Consider the following 25,440-nt stretch of genomic DNA (forward strand, 5'->3'; position numbering starts at 1 on the left):
GCTCCAGGAATAAGGAAGAGGCCTTCAGACTGTGGCTCCAGGAATAAGGAAGAGGCCTTCAGACTGTGGCTCTAGGAACAAGGAAGAGGCCTTCAGACTGTGGCTCCAGGAATAAGGAAGAGGCCTTCAGACTGTGGCTCTAGGAACAAGGAAGAGGCCTTCAGACTGTGGCTCCAGGAATAAGGAAGAGGCCTTCAGACTGTTGCTCCAGGAATAAGGAAGAGGCCTTCAGACTGTGGCTCCAGGAATAAGGAAGAGGCCTTCAGACTGTGGCTCCAGGAATAAGGAAGAGGCCTTCAGACTGTTGCTCCAGGAATAAGGAAGAGGCCTTCAGACTGTAGCTCCAGGAATAAGGAAGAGGCCTTCAGACTGTTGCTCCAGGAATAAGGAAGAGGCCTTCAGATTGCACCAATAAGTACACAATGGCAATGGCAGGTGCCACCCTTTTTAAGGGCACGTTCTAAATGTATGTGTGCACCTGTGTGTTCATCATGCGCTTGTCATGCATCACGGTGGGGCCCCCCCCCAAAAAAACGATGCTTTAACAGACTAACCAGGCTCGGTGTCTGTGTGTCCAGGAAGAGTATCATTACAAAATATAAACAGATTGGTAAGTCATGGGATGAGAAATGCCTCCAGTGGAAGAGCAATATGGAGGAGGGTGTCAAGGTCCAGACTGCATGGGTTAAGCACATTTTCAACAGACTATCAAATATGGCCATTGTAACATCATACCGTTGTGCCAGCAGTAAGCAGAAGGAGAGGAGAGGAGGAAGAGGAGGAGAGGGCTGAAATAGAGGTGGAGGTTGACCGACGGTCTATTGGAGGAAGATAGTGAAGGAGGAGAGGGCTGAAATAGAGGTGGAGGTTGACGGACGGTCTATTGGAGGAAGAGAGTGAAGGAGGAAGAGGAGGAGAGGGCTGAAATAGAGGTGGAGGTTGACGGACGGTCTAGTGGAGGAAGAGAGTGAAGGAGAGGAGGAGGAGAGGGCTGAAATAGAGGTGGAGGTTGATGGTCTAGTGGATGAAGAGAGTGAAGGAGATGAGGAGGGCTGAAATAGAGGTGGAGGTTGACGGTCTATTGGAGGAAGAGAGTGAAGGAGAGGAAGAAGAGGAGGAAGAGTGTGGTTTCCTGCTAGGAGAGACAGAAAGAGCAAAAGACAGAGGAGCAACAGTCCAGAGAGGGAGGAAGAGGAGGACCGACAGTCCAGAGAGGGAGGAAGAGGAGGACCGACAGTCCAGAGAGGGAGGAAGAGGAGGACCAACAGTCCAGAGAGGGAGGAAGAGGAGGACCAACAGTCCAGGGAGAGAGGAAGAGGAGGACCAACAGTCCAGGGAGAGAGGAAGAGGAGGACCGACAGTCCAGAGAGGGAGGAAGAGGAAGACCAACAGTCCAGGGAGAGAGGAAGAGGAGGACCGACAGTCCAGGGAGAGAGGAAGAGGAGGACTGACAGTCCAGAGAGGGAGGAAGAGGAGGACCAACAGTCCAGGGAGAGAGGAAGAGGAGGACCGACAGTCCAGGGAGAGAGGAAGAGGAGGACCAACAGTCGAGAGAGAGAGGAAGAGGAGGACCAACAGTCCAGAGAGAGAGGAAGAGGAGGACCAACAGTCCAGGGAGAGAGGAAGAGGAGGACCAACAGTCCAGGGAGAGAGGAAGAGGAGGACCAACAGTCCAGGGAGAGAGGAAGAGGAGGACCGACAGTCCAGGGAGAGAGGAAGAGGAGGACCGACATTCCAGAGAGGGAGGAAGAGGAGGACCGACAGTCCAAGGAGAGAGGAAGAGGAGGACCGACAGTCCAGAGAGGGAGGAAGAGGAGGACCGACAGTCCAGAGAGGGAGGAAGACCGACAGTCCAGGGAGAGAGGAAGAGGAGGACAGACAGTCCAGAGAGGGAGGAAGAGGACAGACAGTCCAGGGAGAGAGGAAGAGGAGGACCGACAGTCCAGGGAGAGAGGAAGAGGAGGACCGACAGTCCAGGGAGAGAGGAAGAGGAGGACCGACAGTCCAGAGAGGGAGGAAGAGGAGGACCGACAGTCCAGGGAGGGAGGAAGAGGAGGACCGACAGTCCAGAGAGGGAGGAAGAGGAGGACCGACAGTCCAGGGAGAGAGGAAGAGGAGGACCGACAGTCCAGGGAGAGAGGAAGAGGAGGACCGACAGTCCAGAGAGGGAGGAAGAGGAGGACCGACAGTCCAGGGAGAGAGGAAGAGGAGGACCAACAGTCCAGGGAGAGAGGAAGAGGAGGACCGACAGTCCAGGGAGAGAGGAAGAGGAGGACCAACAGTCCAGGGAGAGAGGAAGAGGAGGACCGACAGTCCAGGGAGAGAGGAAGAGGAGGACCGACAGTCCAGAGAGGGAGGAGAGAGCTGCAGAGAGAGATATCCGCTAATAGAGGACTATTAAGGGTCCAATGCACTACTTTTGTGAGACATTATTATTTTCTAAATTATAATCATTTTTATAATATATTATTTTTTATAACATATACTTTCTTTTTTTTTCAGCACCCCTACTTCCTGTGGCTATGCAGAGGGGTATAGCACAAAGCAAACTAGATCTACTCTGGGTTTTCTAAATCTAGCCAGCTTCGGTTAGCCAGCTTCGGTTAGCCAGCTTCGGTTAGACAGCTTCAGTTAGACAGCTTCAGTTAGCTTCCTATAAAGCTCAGGCTTTATCCTCACTAGGAAGGTGGATATTGCTTGTTGGCCTGCCGCTATAACAGTAGCAGGCTTGTAACCGTGCTTGCATGTTGCACGTTGCTAATCGAACGCAGAACTTTTCATTGAGACAACGTTGAAACATCAAACCCATAGGCAAGTCAGTGCCACGTTTTCATTTCCTAAATCAAAGAAAATGTGTCTTATACAGTATATTAAGTAGACTATCATGTGAAATAGGATTTTACAAGTGTTGGTTATCCCACGTTGAATTCAGTTGACCAACGATAACTCGCTAACTCCTCAAACTACATTCATAGTCTAGGGCTCAGACAGGTGTACGTGAATAAACATCTAGATTTGTTTCTATTGTTTTAGGTGTCAACATTCTTGACTATTGCTGATCTGTGAAAATGATCAGATATTGTAGATAATTATGTTTTATCACACATAAAATCATGTATACAAGACAAAATAGAGAATTGATTCATTATAATTAAGCAATAAGGCCAGAGGGGGTGTGGTATATGACCAATATACCACGACTAAGAGCTGTTCTTACGCGCGAGTCAATGCGGAGTGCCTGGACACAGCCCTTAGCCGTGGTATATTGGCCATACACCACAATCCCCCGAGGTGCCTTATTGCTATTATAGACTTGTTACCAAGATAATTAGAGCAATAAAAGTAAATGTTTTGTCATACCCGTGGTATACCGTCTGATATACCATGTCTGTCAACCAATCAGCATTCAGGGTTCGAACCACCCAGTTTATAATAACGAATTAACTACTGCTAAAGTACAGTATTATACCAGTAAACCAATTATTAGACACATATAACTTTCACACTGCAATACAGAATCTTGACAAGCTTTATCTTGTGCACTGCATATTCTGCAAACGTTATAATAAAACCCTTTCAACTCTATCCACTGGGGGGCGCCAGAGACAAGGACAACTTTGACAGTTTTTCAAAATGGTAGACTAAAGTAGACGGACCCAAACTGTTTCATTGTGTGAGACGATTCGGGCAACATAGCTTTGCAAATTGGGGTAATGTGCTACGTAATTCGTAACAGCATATGAAAAGTGTCTGTATTTTGTTCAGTCCCATAGACTGCAGAAATACATCATGTGCACACTGCACAACCATTTCATGCCAACCGATCAGGTGACCCGTGGAGCTCCGGTCATGTGATCAAAGCAGCGTGGACGCGCTTCGGCGAGGAGACGCGTCATCCGTCGAAAACAGCAAAAACACATCGCTGCTAACGGATTGCGCAACGTCGCCCGTTCAACATGTATTTTCTGACATCGTAGTGACATGAGGGCGACATGGGTGCCAAGGAGTCAAGGATAGGTTTCCTTTCGTATGACGAGGCCGTTAAAAGAGGTAAACGGGTGCTGTCTTGTTAATCCATCACTAACGTTATATTAGTTTAGCTACAGTAACTGACGCGTTAGTTAACCAGCCAGCCGCTAGAGATGGGTTGTCTAGTCAACTAAAACCCACGTACAGGAGAGAGACATGGGCACTGCAAAGCTGTGCGGATAGCTCGACTGTGTTTCTACTCATGGACAATTACAGATAGTTATTAGTTACAGTAGCCAGCTGTCTGTGTTTCTACACATGGACAATTACAGATAGTTATTAGTTACAGTAGCCAGCTGTCTGTTTCTACAGATAGTTATTAGTTACAGTAGCCAGCTGTCTGTGTTTCTACACATGGACAATTACAGATAGTTATTAGTTACAGTAGCCAGCTGTCTGTGTTTCTACACATGGACAATTACAGATAGTTATTAGTTACAGTAGCCAGCTGTCTGTGTTTCTACACATGGACAATTACAGATAGTGACCGGTTACAGTAGCCAGCTGTCTGTGTTTCTACTCATGGACAATTACAGACAGTTATTAGTTACAGTAGCCAGCTGTCTGTGTTTCTACACATGGACAATTACAGACAGTTATTAGTTACAGTAGCCAGCTGTCTGTGTTTCTACACATGGACAATTACAGACAGTTATTAGTTACAGTAGCCAGCTGTCTGTGTTTCTACACATGGACAATTACAGATAGTTATTAGTTACAGTAGCCAGCTGTCTGTGTTTCTACACATGGACAATTACAGATAGTGACCGGTTACAGTAGCCAGCTGTCTGTGTTTCTACACATGGACAATTACAGATAGTTATTAGTTACAGTAGCCAGCTGTCTGTGTTTCTACACATGGACAATTACAGATAGTTATTAGTTACAGTAGCCAGCTGTCTGTGTTTCTACACATGGACAATTACAGATAGTTATTAGTTACAGTAGCCAGCTGTCTGTGTTTCTACACATGGACAATTACAGATAGTTATTAGTTACAGTAGCCAGCTGTCTGTGTTTCTACACATGGACAATTACAGATAGTTATTAGTTACAGTAGCCAGCTGTCTGTGTTTCTACACATGGACAATTACAGATAGTGACCGGTTACAGTAGCCAGCTGTCTGTGTTTCTACACATGGACAATTACAGATAGTTATTAGTTACAGTAGCCAGCTGTCTGTGTTTCTACACATGGACAATTACAGACAGTTATTAGTTACAGTAGCCAGCTGTCTGTGTTTCTACACATGGACAATTACAGACAGTTATTAGTTACAGTAGCCAGCTGTCTGTGTTTCTACACATGGACAATTACAGATAGTTATTAGTTACAGTAGCCAGCTGTCTGTGTTTCTACACATGGACAATTACAGATAGTGACCGGTTACAGTAGCCAGCTGTCTGTGTTTCTACACATGGACAATTACAGATAGTTATTAGTTACAGTAGCCAGCTGTCTGTGTTTCTACACATGGACAATTACAGATAGTTATTAGTTACAGTAGCCAGCTGTCTGTGTTTCTACACATGGACAATTACAGATAGTTATTAGTTACAGTAGCCAGCTGTCTGTGTTTCTACACATGGACAATTACAGATAGTTATTAGTTACAGTAGCCAGCTGTCTGTGTTTCTACACATGGACAATTACAGATAGTTATTAGTTACAGTAGCCAGCTGTCTGTGTTTCTACACATGGACAATTACAGATAGTGACCGGTTACAGTAGCCAGCTGTCTGTGTTTCTACACATGGACAATTACAGATAGTTATTAGTTACAGTAGCCAGCTGTCTGTGTTTCTACACATGGACAATTACAGATAGTTATTAGTTACAGTAGCCAGCTGTCTGTGTTTCTACACATGGACAATTACAGATAGTTATTAGTTACAGTAGCCAGCTGTCTGTGTTTCTACACATGGACAATTACAGATAGTTATTAGTTACAGTAGCCAGCTGTCTGTGTTTCTACACATGGACAATTACAGATAGTTATTAGTTACAGTAGCCAGCTGTCTGTGTTTCTACACATGGACAATTACAGATAGTTATTAGTTACAGTAGCCAGCTGTCTGTGTTTCTACACATGGACAATTACAGATAGTTATTAGTTACAGTAGCCAGCTGTCTGTGTTTCTACACATGTCCAATTACAGATAGTTATTGGTTACAGTAGCCAGCTGTCTGTGTTTCTACACATGGACAATTACAGATAGTTATTAGTTACAGTAGCCAGCTGTCTGTGTTTCTACACATGGACAATTACAGATAGTGACCGGTTACAGTAGCCAGCTGTCTGTGTTTCTACACATGGACAATTACAGATAGTTATTAGTTACAGTAGCCAGCTGTCTGTGTTTCTACACATGGACATTTACAGATAGTGACCGGTTACAGTAGCCAGCTGTCTGTGTTTCTACACATGGACAATTACAGATAGTGACTGGTTACAGTAGCCAGCTGTCTGTGTTTCTACACATAGTTATTAGTTACAGTAGCCAGCTGTCTGTGTTTCTACACATAGTTATTAGTTACAGTAGCCAGCTGTCTGTGTTTCTACACATGGACAATTACAGATAGTTATTAGTTACAGTAGCCAGCTGTCTGTGTTTCTACACATGGACATTTACAGATAGTGACCGGTTACAGTAGCCAGCTGTCTGTGTTTCTACACATGGACAATTACAGATAGTTATTAGTTACAGTAGCCAGCTGTCTGTGTTTCTACACATAGTTATTAGTTACAGTAGCCAGCTGTCTGTGTTTCTACACATAGTTATTAGTTACAGTAGCCAGCTGTCTGTGTTTCTACACATGGACAATTACAGATAGTGACCGGTTACAGTAGCCAGCTGTCTGTGTTTCTACACATGGACATTTACAGATAGTGACCGGTTACAGTAGCCAGCTGTCTGTGTTTCTACACATTGACAATTACAGATAGTTATTAGTTACAGTAGCCAGCTGTCTGTATTTCTACACATGGACAATTACAGATAGTGACCGGTTACAGTAGCCAGCTGTCTGTGTTTCTACACATGGACATTTACAGATAGTGACCAATTACAGTAGCCAGCTGTCTGTGTTTCTACACATGGACAATTACAGATAGTTATTAGTTACAGTAACCAGCTGTCTGTGTTTCTACACATAGTTATTAGTTACAGTAGCCAGCTGTCTGTGTTTCTACTCATGGACAATTACAGATAGTTATTAGTTACAGTAGCCAGCTGTCTGTGTTTCTACACATGGACAATTACAGATAGTTATTAGTTACAGTAGCCAGCTGTCTGTGTTTCTACACATAGTTATTAGTTACAGTAGCCAGCTGTCTGTGTTTCTACACATAGTTATTAGTTACAGTAGCCAGCTGTCTGTGTTTCTACACATAGTTATTAGTTACAGTAGCCAGCTGTCTGTGTTTCTACACATAGTTATTCGTTACAGTAGCCAGCTGTCTGTGTTTCTACACATGGACAATTACAGATAGTTATTAGTTACAGTAGCCAGCTGTCTGTGTTTCTACACATAGTTATTAGTTACAGTAGCCAGCTGTCTGTGTTTCTACACATAGTTATTTGTTACAGTAGCCAGCTGTCTGTGTTTCTACACATGGACAATTACAGATAGTTATTAGTTACAGTAGCCAGCTGTCTGTGTTTCTACACATAGTTATTCGTTACAGTAGCCAGCTGTCTGTGTTTCTACACATGGACAATTACAGATAGTTATTAGTTACAGTAGCCAGCTGTCTGTGGCTCTGTCAAGTGTTTCAGAGCAAACTGCTGGCTGGAATCAAAACATTGAACCAAACTTCATTTTAACAGGCAACGCAATATTTAGGATATTGGAAAGGTCGCTCTGAGTAAAAGGTGAATGTTTATCAGTGATATTTTTTTATTTAACTAGGCACGTCGGTTAACAACAAATTCTTATTTATAACAACAGTGGGGTAACTACCTTGTTCAGAGGCAGAACGACAGATGTTTACCTTGTCAGTTCGGGGATTCGATCCAGCAACCTTTTGGGTTAATAGCCCAGCGCTCTAACCACTAGACTACCTGCCACCTGATAACCAGGCGCTGCCCACATGAACAAACCTGAGGGAGTGATAACAGGGTTGATCTGTGAACAACCAAGATAACATTCATTACTTGTGTCTGGTTGATCTCATAACATAACCCATTTAGTCTACTGTATGAGTTCATTAGTGACCTTTAAAAAAAAAATAATAATAATTGTTTTACATTGTTTTGTGCTAATCAGTGACGTTAGAGAGAAAGCATGAGATGTCAGCTGTGTTCTTATACTAGGCCAGCTGGATGAAGTTCTCTCTTAAGATCAGGATATTCTTTATTGTGTTCTTGTATAGCTATGCCTAGTGCTGAGTCAATGTATCCCAATGGCATTGCAGTGGTTAGACCGGATAGAAGTGGCCTAGTACCAGCCAAAATGTTTAGGATAAATACTGAATCAATTTGTTATAATTCTGCATATTCGTCTGTTAATTGGTTCAGAGATGCACCTTGCTCACGAGATGCACCTTGCTCACGAGATGCACCTTGCTCACGGCTCTGTTTAAAGGAAGGAGGTGACTGCTCTGTTGAAAGGAAGGAGGTGACGGCTCTGTTGATAGGAAGGAGGTGACGGCTCTGTTGATAGGAAGGAGGTGACTGCTCTGTTGAGAGGAAGGAGGTGACTGCTCTGTTGAGAGGAAGGAGGTGACTGCTCTGTTGAAAGGAAGGAGGTGACTGCTCTGTTGAAAGGAAGGAGGTGACGGCTCTGTTGATAGGAAGGAGGTGACGGCTCTGTTGAGAGGAAGGAGGTGACTGCTCTGTTGAAAGGAAGGAGGTGACTGCTCTGTTGAAAGGAAGGAGGTGACGGCTCTGTTGAAAGGAAGGAGGTGACTTCTCTGTTGAAAGGAAGAAGGTGACTGCTCTGTTGAAAGGAAGGAGGTGACTGCTCTGTTGAAAGGAAGGACGTGACTGCTCTGTTGAAAGGAAGGAGGTGACTGCTCTGTTGAAAGGAAGGAGGTGACGGCTCTGTTGAAAGGAAGGAGGCGACTGCTCTGTTGAAAGGAAGGAGGTGACTGCTCTGTTGAAAGGAAGGAGGTGACTGCTCTGTTGAGAGGAAGGAGGTGACTGCTCTGTTGAGAGGAAGGAGGTGACTGCTCTGTTGAGAGGAAGGAGGTGACTGCTCTGTTGAAAGGAAGGAGGTGACTGCTCTGTTGAAAGGAAGGAGGTGACGGCTCTGTTGAAAGGAAGGAGGTGACGGCTCTGTTGAGAGGAAGGAGGTGACGGCTCTGTTGAGAGGAAGGAGGTGACTGCTCTGTTGAGAGGAAGGAGGTGACTGCTCTGTTGAGAGGAAGGAGGTGACTGCTCTGTTGAAAGGAAGGAGGTGACGGCTCTGTTGATAGGAAGGAGGTGACGGCTCTGTTGATAGGAAGGAGGTGACGGCTCTGTTGATAGGAAGGAGGTGACTGCTCTGTTGAAAGGAAGGAGGTGACGGCTCTGTTGATAGGAAGGATGTGACGGCTCTGTTGAAAGGAAGGAGGTGACTGCTCTGTTGAAAGGAAGGAGGTGACGGCTCTGTTGATAGGAAGGAGGTGACGGCTCTGTTGATAGGAAGGAGGTGACTGCTCTGTTGAAAGGAAGGAGGTGACTGCTCTGTTGAAAGGAAGGAGGTGACGGCTCTGTTGATAGGAAGGAGGTGACTACTCTGTTGAGAGGAAGGAGGTGACTACTCTGTTGAAAGGAAGGAGGTGACTGCTCTGTTGATAGGAAGGAGGTGACTGCTCTGTTGAGAGGAAGGAGGTGACTGCTCTGTTGAGAGGAAGGAGGTGACTGCTCTGTTGAGAGGAAGGAGGTGACTGCTCTGTTGATAGGAAGGAGGTGACTGCTCTGTTGAAAGGAAGGAGGTGACTGCTCTGTTGAAAGGAAGGAGGTGACTGCTCTGTTGAAAGGAAGGAGGTGACTGCTCTGTTGAAAGGAAGGAGGTGACTGCTCTGTTGATAGGAAGGAGGTGACTGCTCTGTTGATAGGAAGGAGGTGACGGCTCTGTTGAAAGGAAGGAGGTGACTGCTCTGATGAAAAGAAGGAGGTGACTGCTCTGTTGAAAGGAAGGAGGTGACTGCTCTGTTGAAAGGAAGGAGGTGACTTCTCTGTTGAAAGGAAGGAGGTGACTGCTCTGTTGAAAGGAAGGAGGCGACTGCTCTGTTGAAAGGAAGGAGGCGACTGCTCTGTTGAAAGGAAGGAGGTGACTGCTCTGTTGAAAGGAAGGAGGTGACTGCTCTGATGAAAAGAAGGAGGTGACTGCTCTGTTGAAAGGAAGGAGGTGACTGCTCTGTTGAAAGGAAGGAGGTGACTGCTCTGTTGAAAGGAAGGAGGTGACTGCTCTGTTGAAAGGAAGGAGGTGACTGCTCTGTTGAAAGGAAGGAGGTGACTGCTCTGTTGAGAGGAAGGAGGTGACTGCTCTGTTGAAAGGAAGGAGGTGACTACTCTGTTGAAAGGAAGGAGGTGACTGCTCTGTTGATAGGAAGGAGGTGACTACTCTGTTGAGAGGAAGGAGGTGACTGCTCTGTTGAGAGGAAGGAGGTGACTGCTCTGTTGAGAGGAAGGAGGTGACTGCTCTGTTGAAAGGAAGGAGGTGACTGCTCTGTTGAGAGGAAGGAGGTGACTACTCTGTTGAAAGGAAGGAGGTGACTGCTCTGTTGATAGGAAGGAGGTGACTGCTCTGTTGAGAGGAAGGAGGTGACTGCTCTGTTGAAAGGAAGGAGGTGACTGCTCTGTTGAGAGGAAGGAGGTGACTGCTCTGTTGAGAGGAAGGAGGTGACTGCTCTGTTGATAGGAAGGAGGTGACTGCTCTGTTGAAAGGAAGGAGGTGACTGCTCTGTTGAAAGGAAGGAGGTGACTGCTCTGTTGAAAGGAAGGAGGTGACTGCTCTGTTGAAAGGAAGGAGGTGACTGCTCTGTTGATAGGAAGGAGGTGACTGCTCTGTTGATAGGAAGGAGGTGACGGCTCTGTTGAAAGGAAGGAGGTGACTGCTCTGTTGATAGGAAGGAGGTGACTGCTCTGATGAAAAGAAGGAGGTGACTGCTCTGTTGAAAGGAAGGAGGTGACTGCTCTGTTGAAAGGAAGGAGGTGACTTCTCTGTTGAAAGGAAGGAGGTGACTGCTCTGTTGAAAGGAAGGAGGTGACTGCTCTGTTGAAAGGAAGGAGGTGACTGCTCTGTTGAAAGGAAGGAGGTGACTGCTCTGATGAAAAGAAGGAGGTGACTGCTCTGTTGAAAGGAAGGAGGTGACTGCTCTGTTGAAAGGAAGGAGGTGACTGCTCTGTTGAAAGGAAGGAGGTGACTGCTCTGTTGAAAGGAAGGAGGTGACTGTTCTGTTGAAAGGAAGGAGGTGACTGCTCTGTTGAAAGGAAGGAGGTGACTGCTCTGTTGATAGGAAGGAGGTGACTGCTCTGTTGAAAGGAAGGAGGTGACGGCTCTGTTGATAGGAAGGAGGTGACGGCTCTGTTGATAGGAAGGAGGTGACTGCTCTGTTGAAAGGAAGGAGGTGACGGCTCTGTTGATAGGAAGGAGGTGACGGCTCTGTTGAAAGGAAGGAGGTGACTGCTCTGTTGAAAGGAAGGAGGTGACGGCTCTGTTGATAGGAAGGAGGTGACTGCTCTGTTGAAAGGAAGGAGGTGACTGCTCTGTTGAAAGGAAGGAGGTGACGGCTCTGTTGATAGGAAGGAGGTGACTACTCTGTTGAGAGGAAGGAGGTGACTACTCTGTTGAAAGGAAGGAGGTGACTGCTCTGTTGATAGGAAGGAGGTGACTGCTCTGTTGAGAGGAAGGAGGTGACTGCTCTGTTGAAAGGAAGGAGGTGACTGCTCTGTTGAGAGGAAGGAGGTGACTGCTCTGTTGAGAGGAAGGAGGTGACTGCTCTGTTGATAGGAAGGAGGTGACTGCTCTGTTGAAAGGAAGGAGGTGACTGCTCTGTTGAAAGGAAGGAGGTGACTGCTCTGTTGAAAGGAAGGAGGTGACTGCTCTGTTGAAAGGAAGGAGGTGACTGCTCTGTTGATAGGAAGGAGGTGACTGCTCTGTTGATAGGAAGGAGGTGACGGCTCTGTTGAAAGGAAGGAGGTGACTGCTCTGTTGATAGGAAGGAGGTGACTGCTCTGATGAAAAGAAGGAGGTGACTGCTCTGTTGAAAGGAAGGAGGTGACTGCTCTGTTGAAAGGAAGGAGGTGACTGCTCTGTTGAAAGGAAGGAGGTGACTGCTCTGTTGAAAGGAAGGAGGTGACTGCTCTGTTGAAAGGAAGGAGGTGACTGCTCTGTTGAAAGGAAGGAGGTGACTGCTCTGATGAAAAGAAGGAGGTGACTGCTCTGTTGAAAGGAAGGAGGTGACTGCTCTGTTGAAAGGAAGGAGGTGACTGCTCTGTTGAAAGGAAGGAGGTGACTGCTCTGTTGAAAGGAAGGAGGTGACTGTTCTGTTGAAAGGAAGGAGGTGACTGCTCTGTTGAAAGGAAGGAGGTGACTGCTCTGTTGATAGGAAGGAGGTGACTGCTCTGTTGAAAGGAAGGAGGTGACGGCTCTGTTGAAAGGAAGGAGGTGACTGCTCTGTTGAAAGGAAGGAGGCGACTGCTCTGTTGAAAGGAAGGAGGCGACTGCTCTGTTGAAAGGAAGGAGGTGACTGCTCTGTTGAAAGGAAGGAGGTGACTGCTCTGATGAAAAGAAGGAGGTGACTGCTCTGTTGAAAGGAAGGAGGTGACTGCTCTGTTGAAAGGAAGGAGGTGACTGCTCTGTTGAAAGGAAGGAGGTGACTGCTCTGTTGAAAGGAAGGAGGTGACTGCTCTGTTGAAAGGAAGGAGGTGACTGCTCTGTTGAGAGGAAGGAGGTGACTGCTCTGTTGAAAGGAAGGAGGTGACTACTCTGTTGAAAGGAAGGAGGTGACTGCTCTGTTGATAGGAAGGAGGTGACTACTCTGTTGAGAGGAAGGAGGTGACTGCTCTGTTGAGAGGAAGGAGGTGACTGCTCTGTTGAGAGGAAGGAGGTGACTGCTCTGTTGAAAGGAAGGAGGTGACGGCTCTGTTGATAGGAAGGAGGTGACGGCTCTGTTGATAGGAAGGAGGTGACTGCTCTGTTGAAAGGAAGGAGGTGACGGCTCTGTTGATAGGAAGGAGGTGACGGCTCTGTTGAAAGGAAGGAGGTGACTGCTCTGTTGAAAGGAAGGAGGTGACGGCTCTGTTGATAGGAAGGAGGTGACTGCTCTGTTGAAAGGAAGGAGGTGACTGCTCTGTTGAAAGGAAGGAGGTGACGGCTCTGTTGATAGGAAGGAGGTGACTACTCTGTTGAGAGGAAGGAGGTGACTACTCTGTTGAAAGGAAGGAGGTGACTGCTCTGTTGATAGGAAGGAGGTGACTGCTCTGTTGATAGGAAGGAGGTGACTGCTCTGTTGAAAGGAAGGAGGTGACTGCTCTGTTGAGAGGAAGGAGGTGACTGCTCTGTTGAGAGGAAGGAGGTGACTGCTCTGTTGATAGGAAGGAGGTGACTGCTCTGTTGAAAGGAAGGAGGTGACTGCTCTGTTGAAAGGAAGGAGGTGACTGCTCTGTTGAAAGGAAGGAGGTGACTGCTCTGTTGAAAGGAAGGAGGTGACTGCTCTGTTGATAGGAAGGAGGTGACTGCTCTGTTGATAGGAAGGAGGTGACGGCTCTGTTGAAAGGAAGGAGGTGACTGCTCTGTTGATAGGAAGGAGGTGACTGCTCTGATGAAAAGAAGGAGGTGACTGCTCTGTTGAAAGGAAGGAGGTGACTGCTCTGTTGAAAGGAAGGAGGTGACTGCTCTGTTGAAAGGAAGGAGGTGACTGCTCTGTTGAAAGGAAGGAGGTGACTGCTCTGTTGAAAGGAAGGAGGTGACTGCTCTGTTGAAAGGAAGGAGGTGACTGCTCTGTTGAAAGGAAGGAGGTGACTGCTCTGATGAAAAGAAGGAGGTGACTGCTCTGTTGAAAGGAAGGAGGTGACTGCTCTGTTGAAAGGAAGGAGGTGACTGCTCTGTTGAAAGGAAGGAGGTGACTGCTCTGTTGAAAGGAAGGAGGTGACTGTTCTGTTGAAAGGAAGGAGGTGACTGCTCTGTTGAAAGGAAGGAGGTGACTGCTCTGTTGATAGGAAGGAGGTGACTGCTCTGTTGAAAGGAAGGAGGTGACGGCTCTGTTGAAAGGAAGGAGGTGACTGCTCTGTTGAAAGGAAGGAGGTGACTGCTCTGTTGAAAGGAAGGAGGTGACTGCTCTGTTGAAAGGAAGGAGGTGACTGCTCTGTTGAGAGGAAGGAGGTGACTGCTCTGTTGAAAGGAAGCAGGTGACTGCTCTGTTGAAAGGAAGGAGGTGACGGCGGGGACCTTTTATGAATCATATCACCAACTACTGTAGGTATGAGTCACCTTGGCCTTGTGGTAACCTAAAGCTAAGCGTTGTGACAGTGAGCAGAGGAAAACCCCTATAGGACCCAGGCAGCAGCCCCCCCCCCCGGCTTCAGTCAGTCAGTAATAGTGTGAATGATGAGCAATGTGTGTATTCCACCTAGACATATTGTCGTTAAACACGAGAGGGGGGAAAACCCAATTGGTCGTATTTGAATGCTTATCTCATGCAGCACATCCCATAAATAATAGCTTCATTTTGTTCAGTTTCTTAAAAAAATAAAAAAACGCTTACGTAAGGAGTGGAGACGACAGCAGGTGGATGAAACTTCTGCACGGATCTAACTCTGTGCCAACAGTAGGAGGAGGATGTTTTTCTGAAGGGACTGTAAAGGCAGCCACGTTGAGTCCTCATGTCCAAGCAACTATTGAACTCTTGGATCTAGGGCCTTTTTAACACACAACTGCACCCCTTGAGTGAAACCCAGTGAGTTTCCCCATCACAGACACAATTTATTTCTATATTTTTTAATTTTTAATTTAAGGTGCAGAGCAGGGTTCAGACAGTCGGAGCAGTCGTCTGAGAGAGGGAATGTAGTCGTACAGTAGCTGGCTGGCACCTGGGATCCACGAGAGTTACAGCGTCAGCGGTCAGTCAGACCTCTTTTCTCTTGGTCCGTGTCTTTCTTCATCTCTCTCTCTCGTTCTGTTCTTTAGTGAAGAAAGCATCAGACTACTCAGTCTGCCAGGCAGCGCTTTACATTCACACCTTGTATTGGCTCTGGTCAGTCCCGCCTGTGAATTTCAGTTATTCACATTTGGCTAGTGTGACGGCAAAGCGTTCCATAGAGACGGAGGGTCACCTCCATATAATTGGCTAAACGGAGGGTCACGTATCGGTCGGCCCGTCCAAAAGTTAAACTCATCTGAACTCTTTCTCTGTGAAATGGTATTGATATGGACGCGTCAACGTACAACTCCCATTGAGAAAGCATTAGAAATCACGGTTGTGGATCAAATCAATGGGTCAGTCCCATTGAGAAAGCATTAGAAATCACGGTTGTGGATCAAATCAATGGGCCAGTCTGGTCCTTAGTCCCTGACTGCCAAATCACCCACCACTCTTTTCATTGGAGTCAGAAATGTAGTGTCTCTTGAACCCTGTATTTGCATGCTGGCCCAGGCAGACACTACTACTGCTTGTTTCTCTACAGTAGAGGTTTCAACTCCGGCTTCAGCCCCAGGTCTCTCTGTCTCTGTCTCTCTGTCTCTCTGTCTCTGTCTCTGTCTCTCTGTCTCTGTCTCTGTCTATGTCTGTCTCTGTCCCTCTCTGTCTCTCTGTCTCTCTGTCTATGTCTGTCTCTCTGTGTCTCTGTCTCTGTCTCTCTGTCTATGTCTCTCTGTGTCTCTGTCTCTCTGTCTATTTCTATGTCTGTCTCTCTGTCTCTCTGTCTCTGTCCCTCTCTGTCTCTCTGTCTATGTCTGTCTCTCTGTCTATGTCTCTCTGTGTCTCTCTCTCTCTGTCTCTGTGCCACTTTCACTAGGGAGCCGTGACGTGTGGGAGTGTGTGGGAGTGTGTGGGAGTGTGTGGGAGTGTGTGGGAGTCTGTGGGAGTCTGTGGGAGTCTGTGGGAGTGTGTGGGAGTCTGTGGGAGTGTGTGGGAGTCTGTGGGAGTCTGGGTGTGTATACTCTTGTGGCTGAGTGTACATGGCAGGCATGTGGCCCAGAATACAACCATTACGTCACAGCATCGCAACAACACCAGTAGTGTTGACCACTACATCAACAGGCCTATTGGTTCATCTACCTGCAACAACACCAGTAGTGTTGACCATTACGTCACAGCATCGCAACAACACCAGTAGTGTTGACCACTACATCAACAGGCCTATTGGTTCATCTACCTGCAACAACACCAGTAGTGTTGACCATTACGTCACAGCATCGCAACAACACCAGTAGTGTTGACCACTACATCAACAGGCCTATTGGTTCATCTACCTGCAACAACACCAGTAGTGTTGACCACTACGTCACAGCATCGCAACAACACCAGTAGTGTTGACCATTACGTCACAGCATCGCAACAACACCAGTAGTGTTGACCACTACGTCACAGCATCGCAACAACACCAGTAGTGTTGACCATTACGTCACAGCATCGCAACAACACCAGTAGTGTTGACCATTACGTCACAGCATCGCAACAACACCAGTAGTGTTGACCACTACGTCACAGCATCGCAACAACACCAGTAGTGTTGACCACTACGTCAAACTGCCTATTGGTTCATCTACCTGCAACCACAGGGTCTAACTGTCAGTGGTGTGGCTGACACCGGCTCTGCTGGGAGTCCATTCATTATAAGCCGCGCCGCTGTTAAGATTGAGCGAGCAGCGAATCCGCGGCCCGGGAGTTCATCGGGGTAAAGGTGCTCTGAATATAGGCAAGATAATGAGCTCTTAGACCTGACCGGAACTGTGGATCCAATGGTTATTTATCACACACAGACACAGAGCCAGGTGCCACTAGTGGTGACCTAAATTAGAATCGAAAATGTTATCAAATCAAAGTGTTTTTTTTTTGTCATGTGCGCCATGTAGCCCTTACAGTGAAATGCTTACTTACGTCTTCCTAGGATTGTATAGAGGAAGTTCCTCCTCTCAGATAACAGTCTATGGAACATGGTTGCTTGTCGTATGGCTAGAGTAGCACGGCAGAATCCTAAACAACCCCGACCTCCAACCCCTTTCCTCCGACCGTTGTCTATCCATTCCAGCTTCAGGGAGATAATTGAAAGCTCGTTTCAAGGCTGAAGCAAGCCAGGTGATTTATTCTGCGTCTGTCATTTCAAAGTGCTGTACTGTCAAGAGTGTTTGTGCTCTTCAAAACCAGTTCAAATTATTATTTTTTGTTGTTGTAGGCTTGTTGACACATCGCTGAAATTCTCAGGAATGAACAGTTAGCTTAGATTATACTGTCATCGCTTGACAGCAGAGGAGAAGACAAAGTGCAATACTATCAGTCTCCCATCACCATGCCTTTCACTATAGATCTAGACCATGATGTATTCAGGACTGTATCTTTGATGAAGGCCTACACACAGTTTTACCCTCCTTCCTGTCCCAGAATCATAAACATCCCACAGACTTTGAGGCTTTTTAATTATTTTATATTTTTTTATTGTTATTTATTATTATTTTTGGCCATCCAGGGAGGGTACGGTCATCAGTCCTGTTTTTCAATTCCCCCGCCCGTACCCTGTGCAAGCAAGCAATTTCTCTCCGTCTCTCTCCGTCTCTCTCCGTCTCTCTCCGTCTCTCTCCGTCTCTCTCCGTCTCTCTCCGTCTCTCTCCGTCTCTCTGCTCTTGTTTTAATAACCATGATCATTCAACAGCAACAGATGGTCAACTATAGGGGCTGGGATGGTAGCATGCCGAGGCTGTGCTTGTCTGGGAGAATACATTTTTATTCAACAAATGAATCAAATATCTTTGTTTTAATTGACCCCTGAGAGAAGGGGAGAGAGCCACACATTCGATGGTAACACCTGTTATTAGTCTTTTTTTTTTAATGAAGCCAGTGGCCTAACAGATTTGCAGCTGAGGGCGGGAGGTTTGAATAGGGAGGAGCCTAGCTCAAAATGGCTGACGACGCAACCCTGGTGGGGGCTCTCGTACTGAAACTCAGCCCTGATGGGGGCTCTCATACTGAAACTCAGCCCTGGTGGGGGCTCTCATACTGAAACTCAGCCCTGATGGGGGCTCTCATACTGAAACTCAGCCCTGGTGGGAGGGCTCTCGTACTGAAACTCAGCCCTGGTGGGGGCTCTGGTACTGAAACTCAGCCCTGGTGGGTGCTCTCGTACTGAAACTCAGCCCTGGTGGGGGCTCTGGTACTGAAACTCAGCCCTGATGGGTGCTCTCGTACTGAAACTCAGCCCTGGTGGGGGCTCTGGTACTGAAACTCAGCCCTGGTGGGTGCTCTCGTACTGAAACTCAGCCCTGGTGGGGGCTCTGGTACTGAAACTCAGCCCTGGTGGGTGCTCTCGTACTGAAACTCAGCCCTGGTGGGGGCTCTGGTACTGAAACTCAGCCCTGATGGGTGCTCTCGTACTGAAACTCAGCCCTGGTGGGGGCTCTGGTACTGAAACTCAGCCCTGGTGGGTGCTCTCGTACTGAAACTCAGCCCTGGTGGGAGGACTCTCGTACTGAAACTCAGCCCTGGTGGGAGGACTCTCGTACTGAAACTCAGCCCTGGTGGGAGGACTCTCGTACTGAAACTCAGCCCTGGTGGGGGCTCTCGTGCTGAAACTCAGCCCTGGTGGGGGCTCTCGTGCAGCTGGCACCGTCACATGTTAATCACCTTCACTAGTCAAGGTGAAACCTGCCCTCTCTCTCTCCATAGCAGCGGATAGGATATGACCTCGTTGTTAGTTAGTTGGCACCCTATTCCCTAGGGCTGTGGTCCACCAGTAGTGCACTAGGGAATAGGGAAACATTTGGGATGCGACCTGTGACACAAGATCAGCTTACTCTCCCTAAATTCCCTTTGGGTTAGGGACACCTTAGTCTTTAGCCTGATGTTAAGGACACCTTAGTCTCTATCCTGATGTTAGGGACACCTTAGTCTCTAGCCTGATGTTAGGGACACCTTAGTCTCTATCCTGATGTTAGGGACACCTTAGTCTCTAGCCTGATGTTAGGGACATTTTAGTCTTTAGCCTGATGTTAGGGACACCTTAGTCTCTAGCCTGATGTTAGGACACCTTAGTCTCTAGCCTGATGTTAGGGACACCTTAGTCTTTAGCTTGACGTTAGGGACACCTTAGTCTTTAGCCTGATGTTAGGGACACCTTAGTCTCTAGCCTGATGTTAGGGACACCTCAGTCTTTAGCTTGATGTTAGGGACACCTTAGTCTCTAGCCTGATGTCTCTCTCTTTCTCCCCCCACTCTCCCCCCCCCTCCGCTCTTTCTCTTCCCCCCACCCCCCCCCACTCTTTCTCTTCCCCCCACTCTTTCTCTCTGTAGTAACTGATGTGGAGTTGAAGCGGCTGAAGGATGCCTTTAAGAGGACCAGCGGTCTGTCCTTCTACATGGCCCAACAGTGCTTCTACAGAGAAGTACTGGGAGATGGGATCCCTCCGAAGGTTGCAGAGGTACGTCCCCTGGGACCCAGAACACACGCACACACACACACACACACACACACACACACACATTTCAGACATAACCTGATAGGAAATTGGGATATGACTGTCCTTTTCACCTCCCAACCCCTACAGTCCAGGTGTGACTCCTCTCACCTCCCCAGTCCAGGTGACTCCTCTCACCTCCCCAGTCCAGGTGTGACTCCTCTCACCTCCCCAGTCCAGGTGTGACTCCTCTCACCTCCCCAGTCCAGGTGTGACTCCTCTCACCTCCCCAGTCCAGGTGTGACTCCTCTCACCTCCCCAGTCCAGGTGTGACTCCTCTCACCTCCCCAGTCCAGGTGACACTCCTCTCACCTCCCCAGTCCAGGTGACTCCTCCCACCTCCCCAGTCCAGGTGTGGGGACTCCTCTCACCTCCCCAGTCCAGGTGTGAGGACTCCTCTCACCTCCCCAGTCCAGGTGTGGGGACTCCTCTCACTTCACCAGTCCAGGTGTGGGGACTCCTCTCACCTCCCCAGTCCAGGTGTGGGGACTCCTCTCACCTCACCAGTCCAGGTGTGGGGACTCCTCTCACCTCACCAGTCCAGGTGTGGGGACTCCTCTCACCTCACCAGTCCAGGTCTGGGGACTCCTCTCACCTCACCAGTCCAGGTCTGGGGACTCCTCTCACCTCCCCAGTCCAGGTGTGGGGACTCCTCTCACCTCCCCAGTCCAGGTGTGGGGACTCCTCTCACCTCCCCAGTCCAGGTGTGGGGACTTCTCTCACCTCCCCAGTCCAGGTGTGGGGACTCCTCTCACCTCCCCAGTCCAGGTGTGGGGACTCCTCTCACCTCCCCAGTCCAGGTGTGGGGACTCCTCTCACCTCCCCAGTCCAGGTGTGGTGACTCCTCTCACCTCCCCAGTCCAGGTGTGGTGACTCCTCTCACCTCCCCAGTCCAGGTGTGGGGACTCCTCTCACCTCCCCAGTCCATGTGTGGGGACTCCTCTCACCTCACCAGTCCAGGTGTGGTGACTCCTCTCACCTCCCCAGTCCAGGTGTGGTGACTCCTCTCACCTCCCCAGTCCAGGTGTGGTGACTCCTCTCACCTCCCCAGTCCAGGTGTGACTCCTCTCACCTCCCCAGTCCAGGTGACTCCTCCCACCTCCCCAGTCCAGGTGTGGGGACTCCTCTCACCTCCCCAGTCCAGGTGTGGGGACTCCTCTCACCTCCCCAGTCCAGGTGTGGGGACTCCTCTCACCTCACCAGTCCAGGTGTGGGGACTCCTCTCACCTCACCAGTCCAGGTGTGGGGACTCCTCTCACCTCACCAGTCCAGGTGTGGGGACTCCTCTCACCTCACCAGTCCAGGTGTGGGGACTCCTCTCACCTCACCAGTCCAGGTGTGGGGACTCCTCTCACCTCACCAGTCCAGGTGTGGGGACTCCTCTCACCTCACCAGTCCAGGTGTGGGGACTCCTCTCACCTCCCCAGTCCAGGTGTGGTGACTCCTCTCACCTCCCCAGTCCAGGTGTGGTGACTCCTCTCACCTCCCCAGTCCAGGTGTGGTGACTCCTCTCACCTCCCCAGTCCAGGTGTGGTGACTCCTCTCACCTCCCCAGTCCAGGTGTGACTCCTCTCACCTCCCCAGTCCAGGTGACTCCTCCCACCTCCCCAGTCCAGGTGTGGGGACTCCTCTCACCTCCCCAGTCCAGGTGTGGGGACTCCTCTCACCTCCCCAGTCCAGGTGTGGTGACTCCTCTCACCTCCCCAGTCCAGGTGTGGTGACTCCTCTCACCTCCCCAGTCCAGGTGTGGTGACTCCTCTCACCTCCCCAGTCCAGGTTTGACTCCTCTCACCTCCCCAGTCCAGGTGACTCCTCCCACCTCCCCAGTCCAGGTGTGGGGACTCCTCTCACCTCCCCAGTCCAGGTGTGGGGACTCCTCTCACCTCCCCAGTCCAGGTGTGGGGACTCCTCTCACCTCACCAGTCCAGGTGTGGGGACTCCTCTCACCTCACCAGTCCAGGTGTGGGGACTCCTCTCACCTCCCCAGTCCAGGTGTGGTGACTCCTCTCACCTCCCCAGTCCAGGTGTGGTGACTCCTCTCACCTCCCCAGTCCAGGTGTGACTCCTCTCACCTCCCCAGTCCAGGTGACTCCTCCCACCTCCCCAGTCCAGGTGTGGGGACTCCTCTCACCTTCCCAGTCCAGGTGTGACTCCTCTCACCTCCCCAGTCCAGGTGACTCCTCCCACCTCCCCAGTCCAGGTGTGGGGACTCCTCTCACCTCCCCAGTCCAGGTGTGGGGACTCCTCTCACCTCCCCAGTCCAGGTGTGGGGACTCCTCTCACCTCACCAGTCCAGGTGTGGGGACTCCTCTCACCTCACCAGTCCAGGTGTGGGGACTCCTCTCACCTCACCAGTCCAGGTGTGGGGACTCCTCTCACCTCACCAGTCCAGGTGTGGGGACTCCTCTCACCTCACCAGTCCAGGTGTGGGGACTCCTCTCACCTCACCAGTCCAGGTGTGGGGACTCCTCTCACCTCCCCAGTCCAGGTGTGGGGACTCCTCTCACCTCACCAGTCCAGGTGTGGGGACTCCTCTCACCTCACCAGTCCAGGTGGGGACTCCTCTCACCTCACCAGTCCAGGTGTGGGGACTCCTCTCACCTCACCAGTCCAGGTGTGGGGACTCCTCTCACCTCACCAGTCCAGGTGTGGGGACTCCTCTCACCTCACCAGTCCAGGTGTGGGGACTCCTCTCACCTCACCAGTCCAGGTGTGGGGACTCCTCTCACCTCACCAGTCCAGGTGTGGGGACTCCTCTCACCTCCCCAGTCCAGGTGTGGGGACTCCTCTCACCTCACCAGTCCAGGTGTGGGGACTCCTCTCACCTCACCAGTCCAGGTGTGGGGACTCCTCTCACCTCACCAGTCCAGATGTGGGGACTCCTCTCACCTCACCAGTCCAGGTGTGGGGACTCCTCTCACCTCCCCAGTCCAGGTGTGGGGACTCCTCTCATCTCCCTTAGACATGGCCTTCAAAATGTCCCGTTTACAAGCATCTGCATGACATTACAGTGAGATGAGATGACACGACATAACATTACAGGACATGACATTACAGGACATGGCATTACAGGACATGGCATTACAGGACATGACATTACAGGACATGACATTACAGGACATGACATTACAGGACATGACATTACAGGACATAACATTGACCAGGGCCCATAGGGTAGTGCACTACTTTTGACTAGGGCCCATAGGGTAGTGCACTACGTTTGACCAGGGCCCATAGGGTAGTGCACTACTTTTGACCAGGGCCCATAGGGTAGTGCACTACTTTTGACTAGGGCCCATAGGGTAGTGCACTACTTTTGACTAAGGCCCATAGGGTAGTGCACTACTTTTGACCAGGGCCCATAGGGTAGTGCACTACTTTTGACCAGGGCCCATAGGGTAGTGCACTACTTTTGACTAGGGCCCATAGGGTAGTGCACTACTCTTGACCAGGGCCCATAGGGTAGTGCACTACTTTTGACCAGGGCCCATAGGGTAGTGCACTACTTTTGACCAGGGCCCATATGGTAGTGCACTACTTTTGACTAGGGCCCATAGGGTAGTGCACTACTTTTGACTAGGGCCCATAGGGTAGTGCACTACTTTAGACCAGGGCCCATAGGGTAGTGCACTACTTTAGACCAGGGCCCATAGGGTAGTGCACTACTTTTGACCAGGGCCCATAGGGTAGTGCACTACTTTAGACCAGGGTCCATAGGGTAGTGCACTACTTTAGACCAGGGCCCATAGGGTAGTGCACTACTTTAGACCAGGGTCCATAGGGTAGTGCACTACTTTAGACCAGGGCCCATAGGGTAGTGCACTACTTTTGACCAGGGCCCTGGTCAGTGCAGTATACAGTGGGGCAAAAAAGTATTTAGTCAGCCACCAATTGTGCAAGTTCTCCCACTTAAAAAGATGAGAGAGGCCTGTTTCATCATAGGTACACTTCAACTATGACAGACAACATGAGGGAAAAAAATCCAGAAAATCACATTGTAGGATTTTTAATGAATTGATTTGCAAATTATGGTGGAAAATAAATATTGGCTCCTGTATAGGGAATAGGAAGCCATTTTGGATGCACACATTGTATCTGTGTTCTTCACCACAGTGACTTGTTGTTTTAGGCTACTCCAGTTTATACAGTAGCTAGCTGGTTTAATGCATTTCCCCAGTTGGTAGTTCAAACATTTCTAGTTCCACTTTCCCCATCAGAGGCCCTGTCTTCCTGCTCTGGTTTCTGTCGTGTTAGGCTGAAAGAAGCTGTACCCATACTGTAAAAATGCCCATTCCCAATTTCACACACACACACACACACACACACACACACACACACACACACACACACACACACAGATGACTGACTTTATCAGTGAATAAACACTAGTTGTGTTTGTACTGTGTGTGTCAAAGGCAGTGACTTGAGTCATCAAAGGGGATTGACATAGGCCTATTCTGCTGTGGACATTCTTTTGAGGAAGTGGAAAAATGCTTGGCCAGCGTAGAAACCCAGCCTTAACATGCTGACCATGAACCAAGGTTATTCTATCATGTCCCCGGTCTAGTCAGTACGCTGGGGCTTGGAAGTGGCATTCCATTGAAACAGTCTTGGTCATATTCAATCAAAACCGCAATCCGGTTGTTTTGTAGATAAATCGGGAGAAAAATGAATTTCGATCAGCAATACGCATGTTTGTATCCACATTTCCAGCAACAAGAAACAAAAATATAAAAATTAACTTAATGTCCACATGTTAATTCCAACATGTTCTATAGCTATCCCAGGAAACATGGGTATTGATCAAAAAAAATATTATTAAGGGCACTTCTGCTTGATTCTTAATCAAGTAGGCCGTCGTTGAAAATAAGAATTTGTTCTTAACTGACTTGCCTGGTTAAATAAAGGTAAAAAAAAAAAACACAATTAACAGGAGATTCTGCTAGTGTCTTTACTATAGGAGGACTTTCCAGCAGAGTCTGCAACATTCTGCATCCTATTCCCTATTCCCTTCCCTACATTTGACCAGGACCCATAGGGCTCTAGTGTTCAAACAGGCAGTAAGGCAGACATTATTATTATTATTATTTATATTTGTCTTTTACCAGTGAGACGGCAGCGAGTCAGATTCACCGTGTGGGATTAAAAGCCTCTCAGCCGTACATGGTGGTAGTCAGATTCACCGTGTGGGATTAAAAGCCTCTCAGCCGTACATGGTGGTAGACAGAGAGATTCTGGGGAGGAGCTGCAGCCTCGTCACTCTCTGGTTTTATTTTTTTACATGTTCGTTTCCCATAACGTGTGAGTCAGAGGAAGTGGACCATATATCTAGCTTCTCTAAAAGGCTGCGTGCGTGTGTTTTGAAGGTGTAACTAAGGAGTGTAGTTGTTTTATTTTGGGCCCATCAGGCAGCAGGCTCAGGGCAGTAAGAAACCCCCAGGCTGTGTCCATCGCTAGGCCTGACAGCAGGGCCCTTCCAGGGGCCACTACATCACTGTGATTAGTAGACCACAGGGGCCCTCCGTCACTGTGATTAGTAGACCACAGGGGCCGCTCCGTCACTGTGATTAGTGGACCACTGGGGCCCTACTTGGGGCCGCTCCGTCACTGTGATTAGTGGACCGCAGGGCCCTTCCAGGGGCCACTACATCACTGTGATTAGTGGACCACTGGGGCCCTCCTTGGGGCCCCTCCGTCACTGTGTCCTTGGGGCCGCTCCGTCACTGTGATCAGTGGACCACTGGGGCCCTCCTTGGGGTCGCTCCGTCACTGTGATTAGTAGACCACTGGGGCCCTCCTTGGGGCCGCTCCGT

At 49.0% G+C, this 25,440-nt stretch overlaps 1 protein-coding gene across 1 annotated transcript in view; it reads left to right on the forward strand.

The window, feature by feature from the left end:
* The first annotated feature begins 3,870 nt into the window (after positions 1-3,870).
* The window catches only part of LOC139382850 (ubiquitin carboxyl-terminal hydrolase 32-like), an 80,951-nt gene continuing 59,381 nt past the window's right edge, over positions 3,871-25,440 (forward strand). The window contains exons 1-2 of the mRNA XM_071127090.1: positions 3,871-4,050; positions 19,464-19,591. Coding sequence (XP_070983191.1) covers positions 3,993-4,050; positions 19,464-19,591 — 186 coding nt within the window. The 5' untranslated portion in view covers positions 3,871-3,992. The remainder of the gene's footprint in view (positions 4,051-19,463; positions 19,592-25,440) is intronic.

This window comes from Oncorhynchus clarkii, chromosome 24 (genome assembly GCF_045791955.1).
Source record: "Oncorhynchus clarkii lewisi isolate Uvic-CL-2024 chromosome 24, UVic_Ocla_1.0, whole genome shotgun sequence".
Taxonomy (NCBI): domain Eukaryota; kingdom Metazoa; phylum Chordata; class Actinopteri; order Salmoniformes; family Salmonidae; genus Oncorhynchus; species Oncorhynchus clarkii.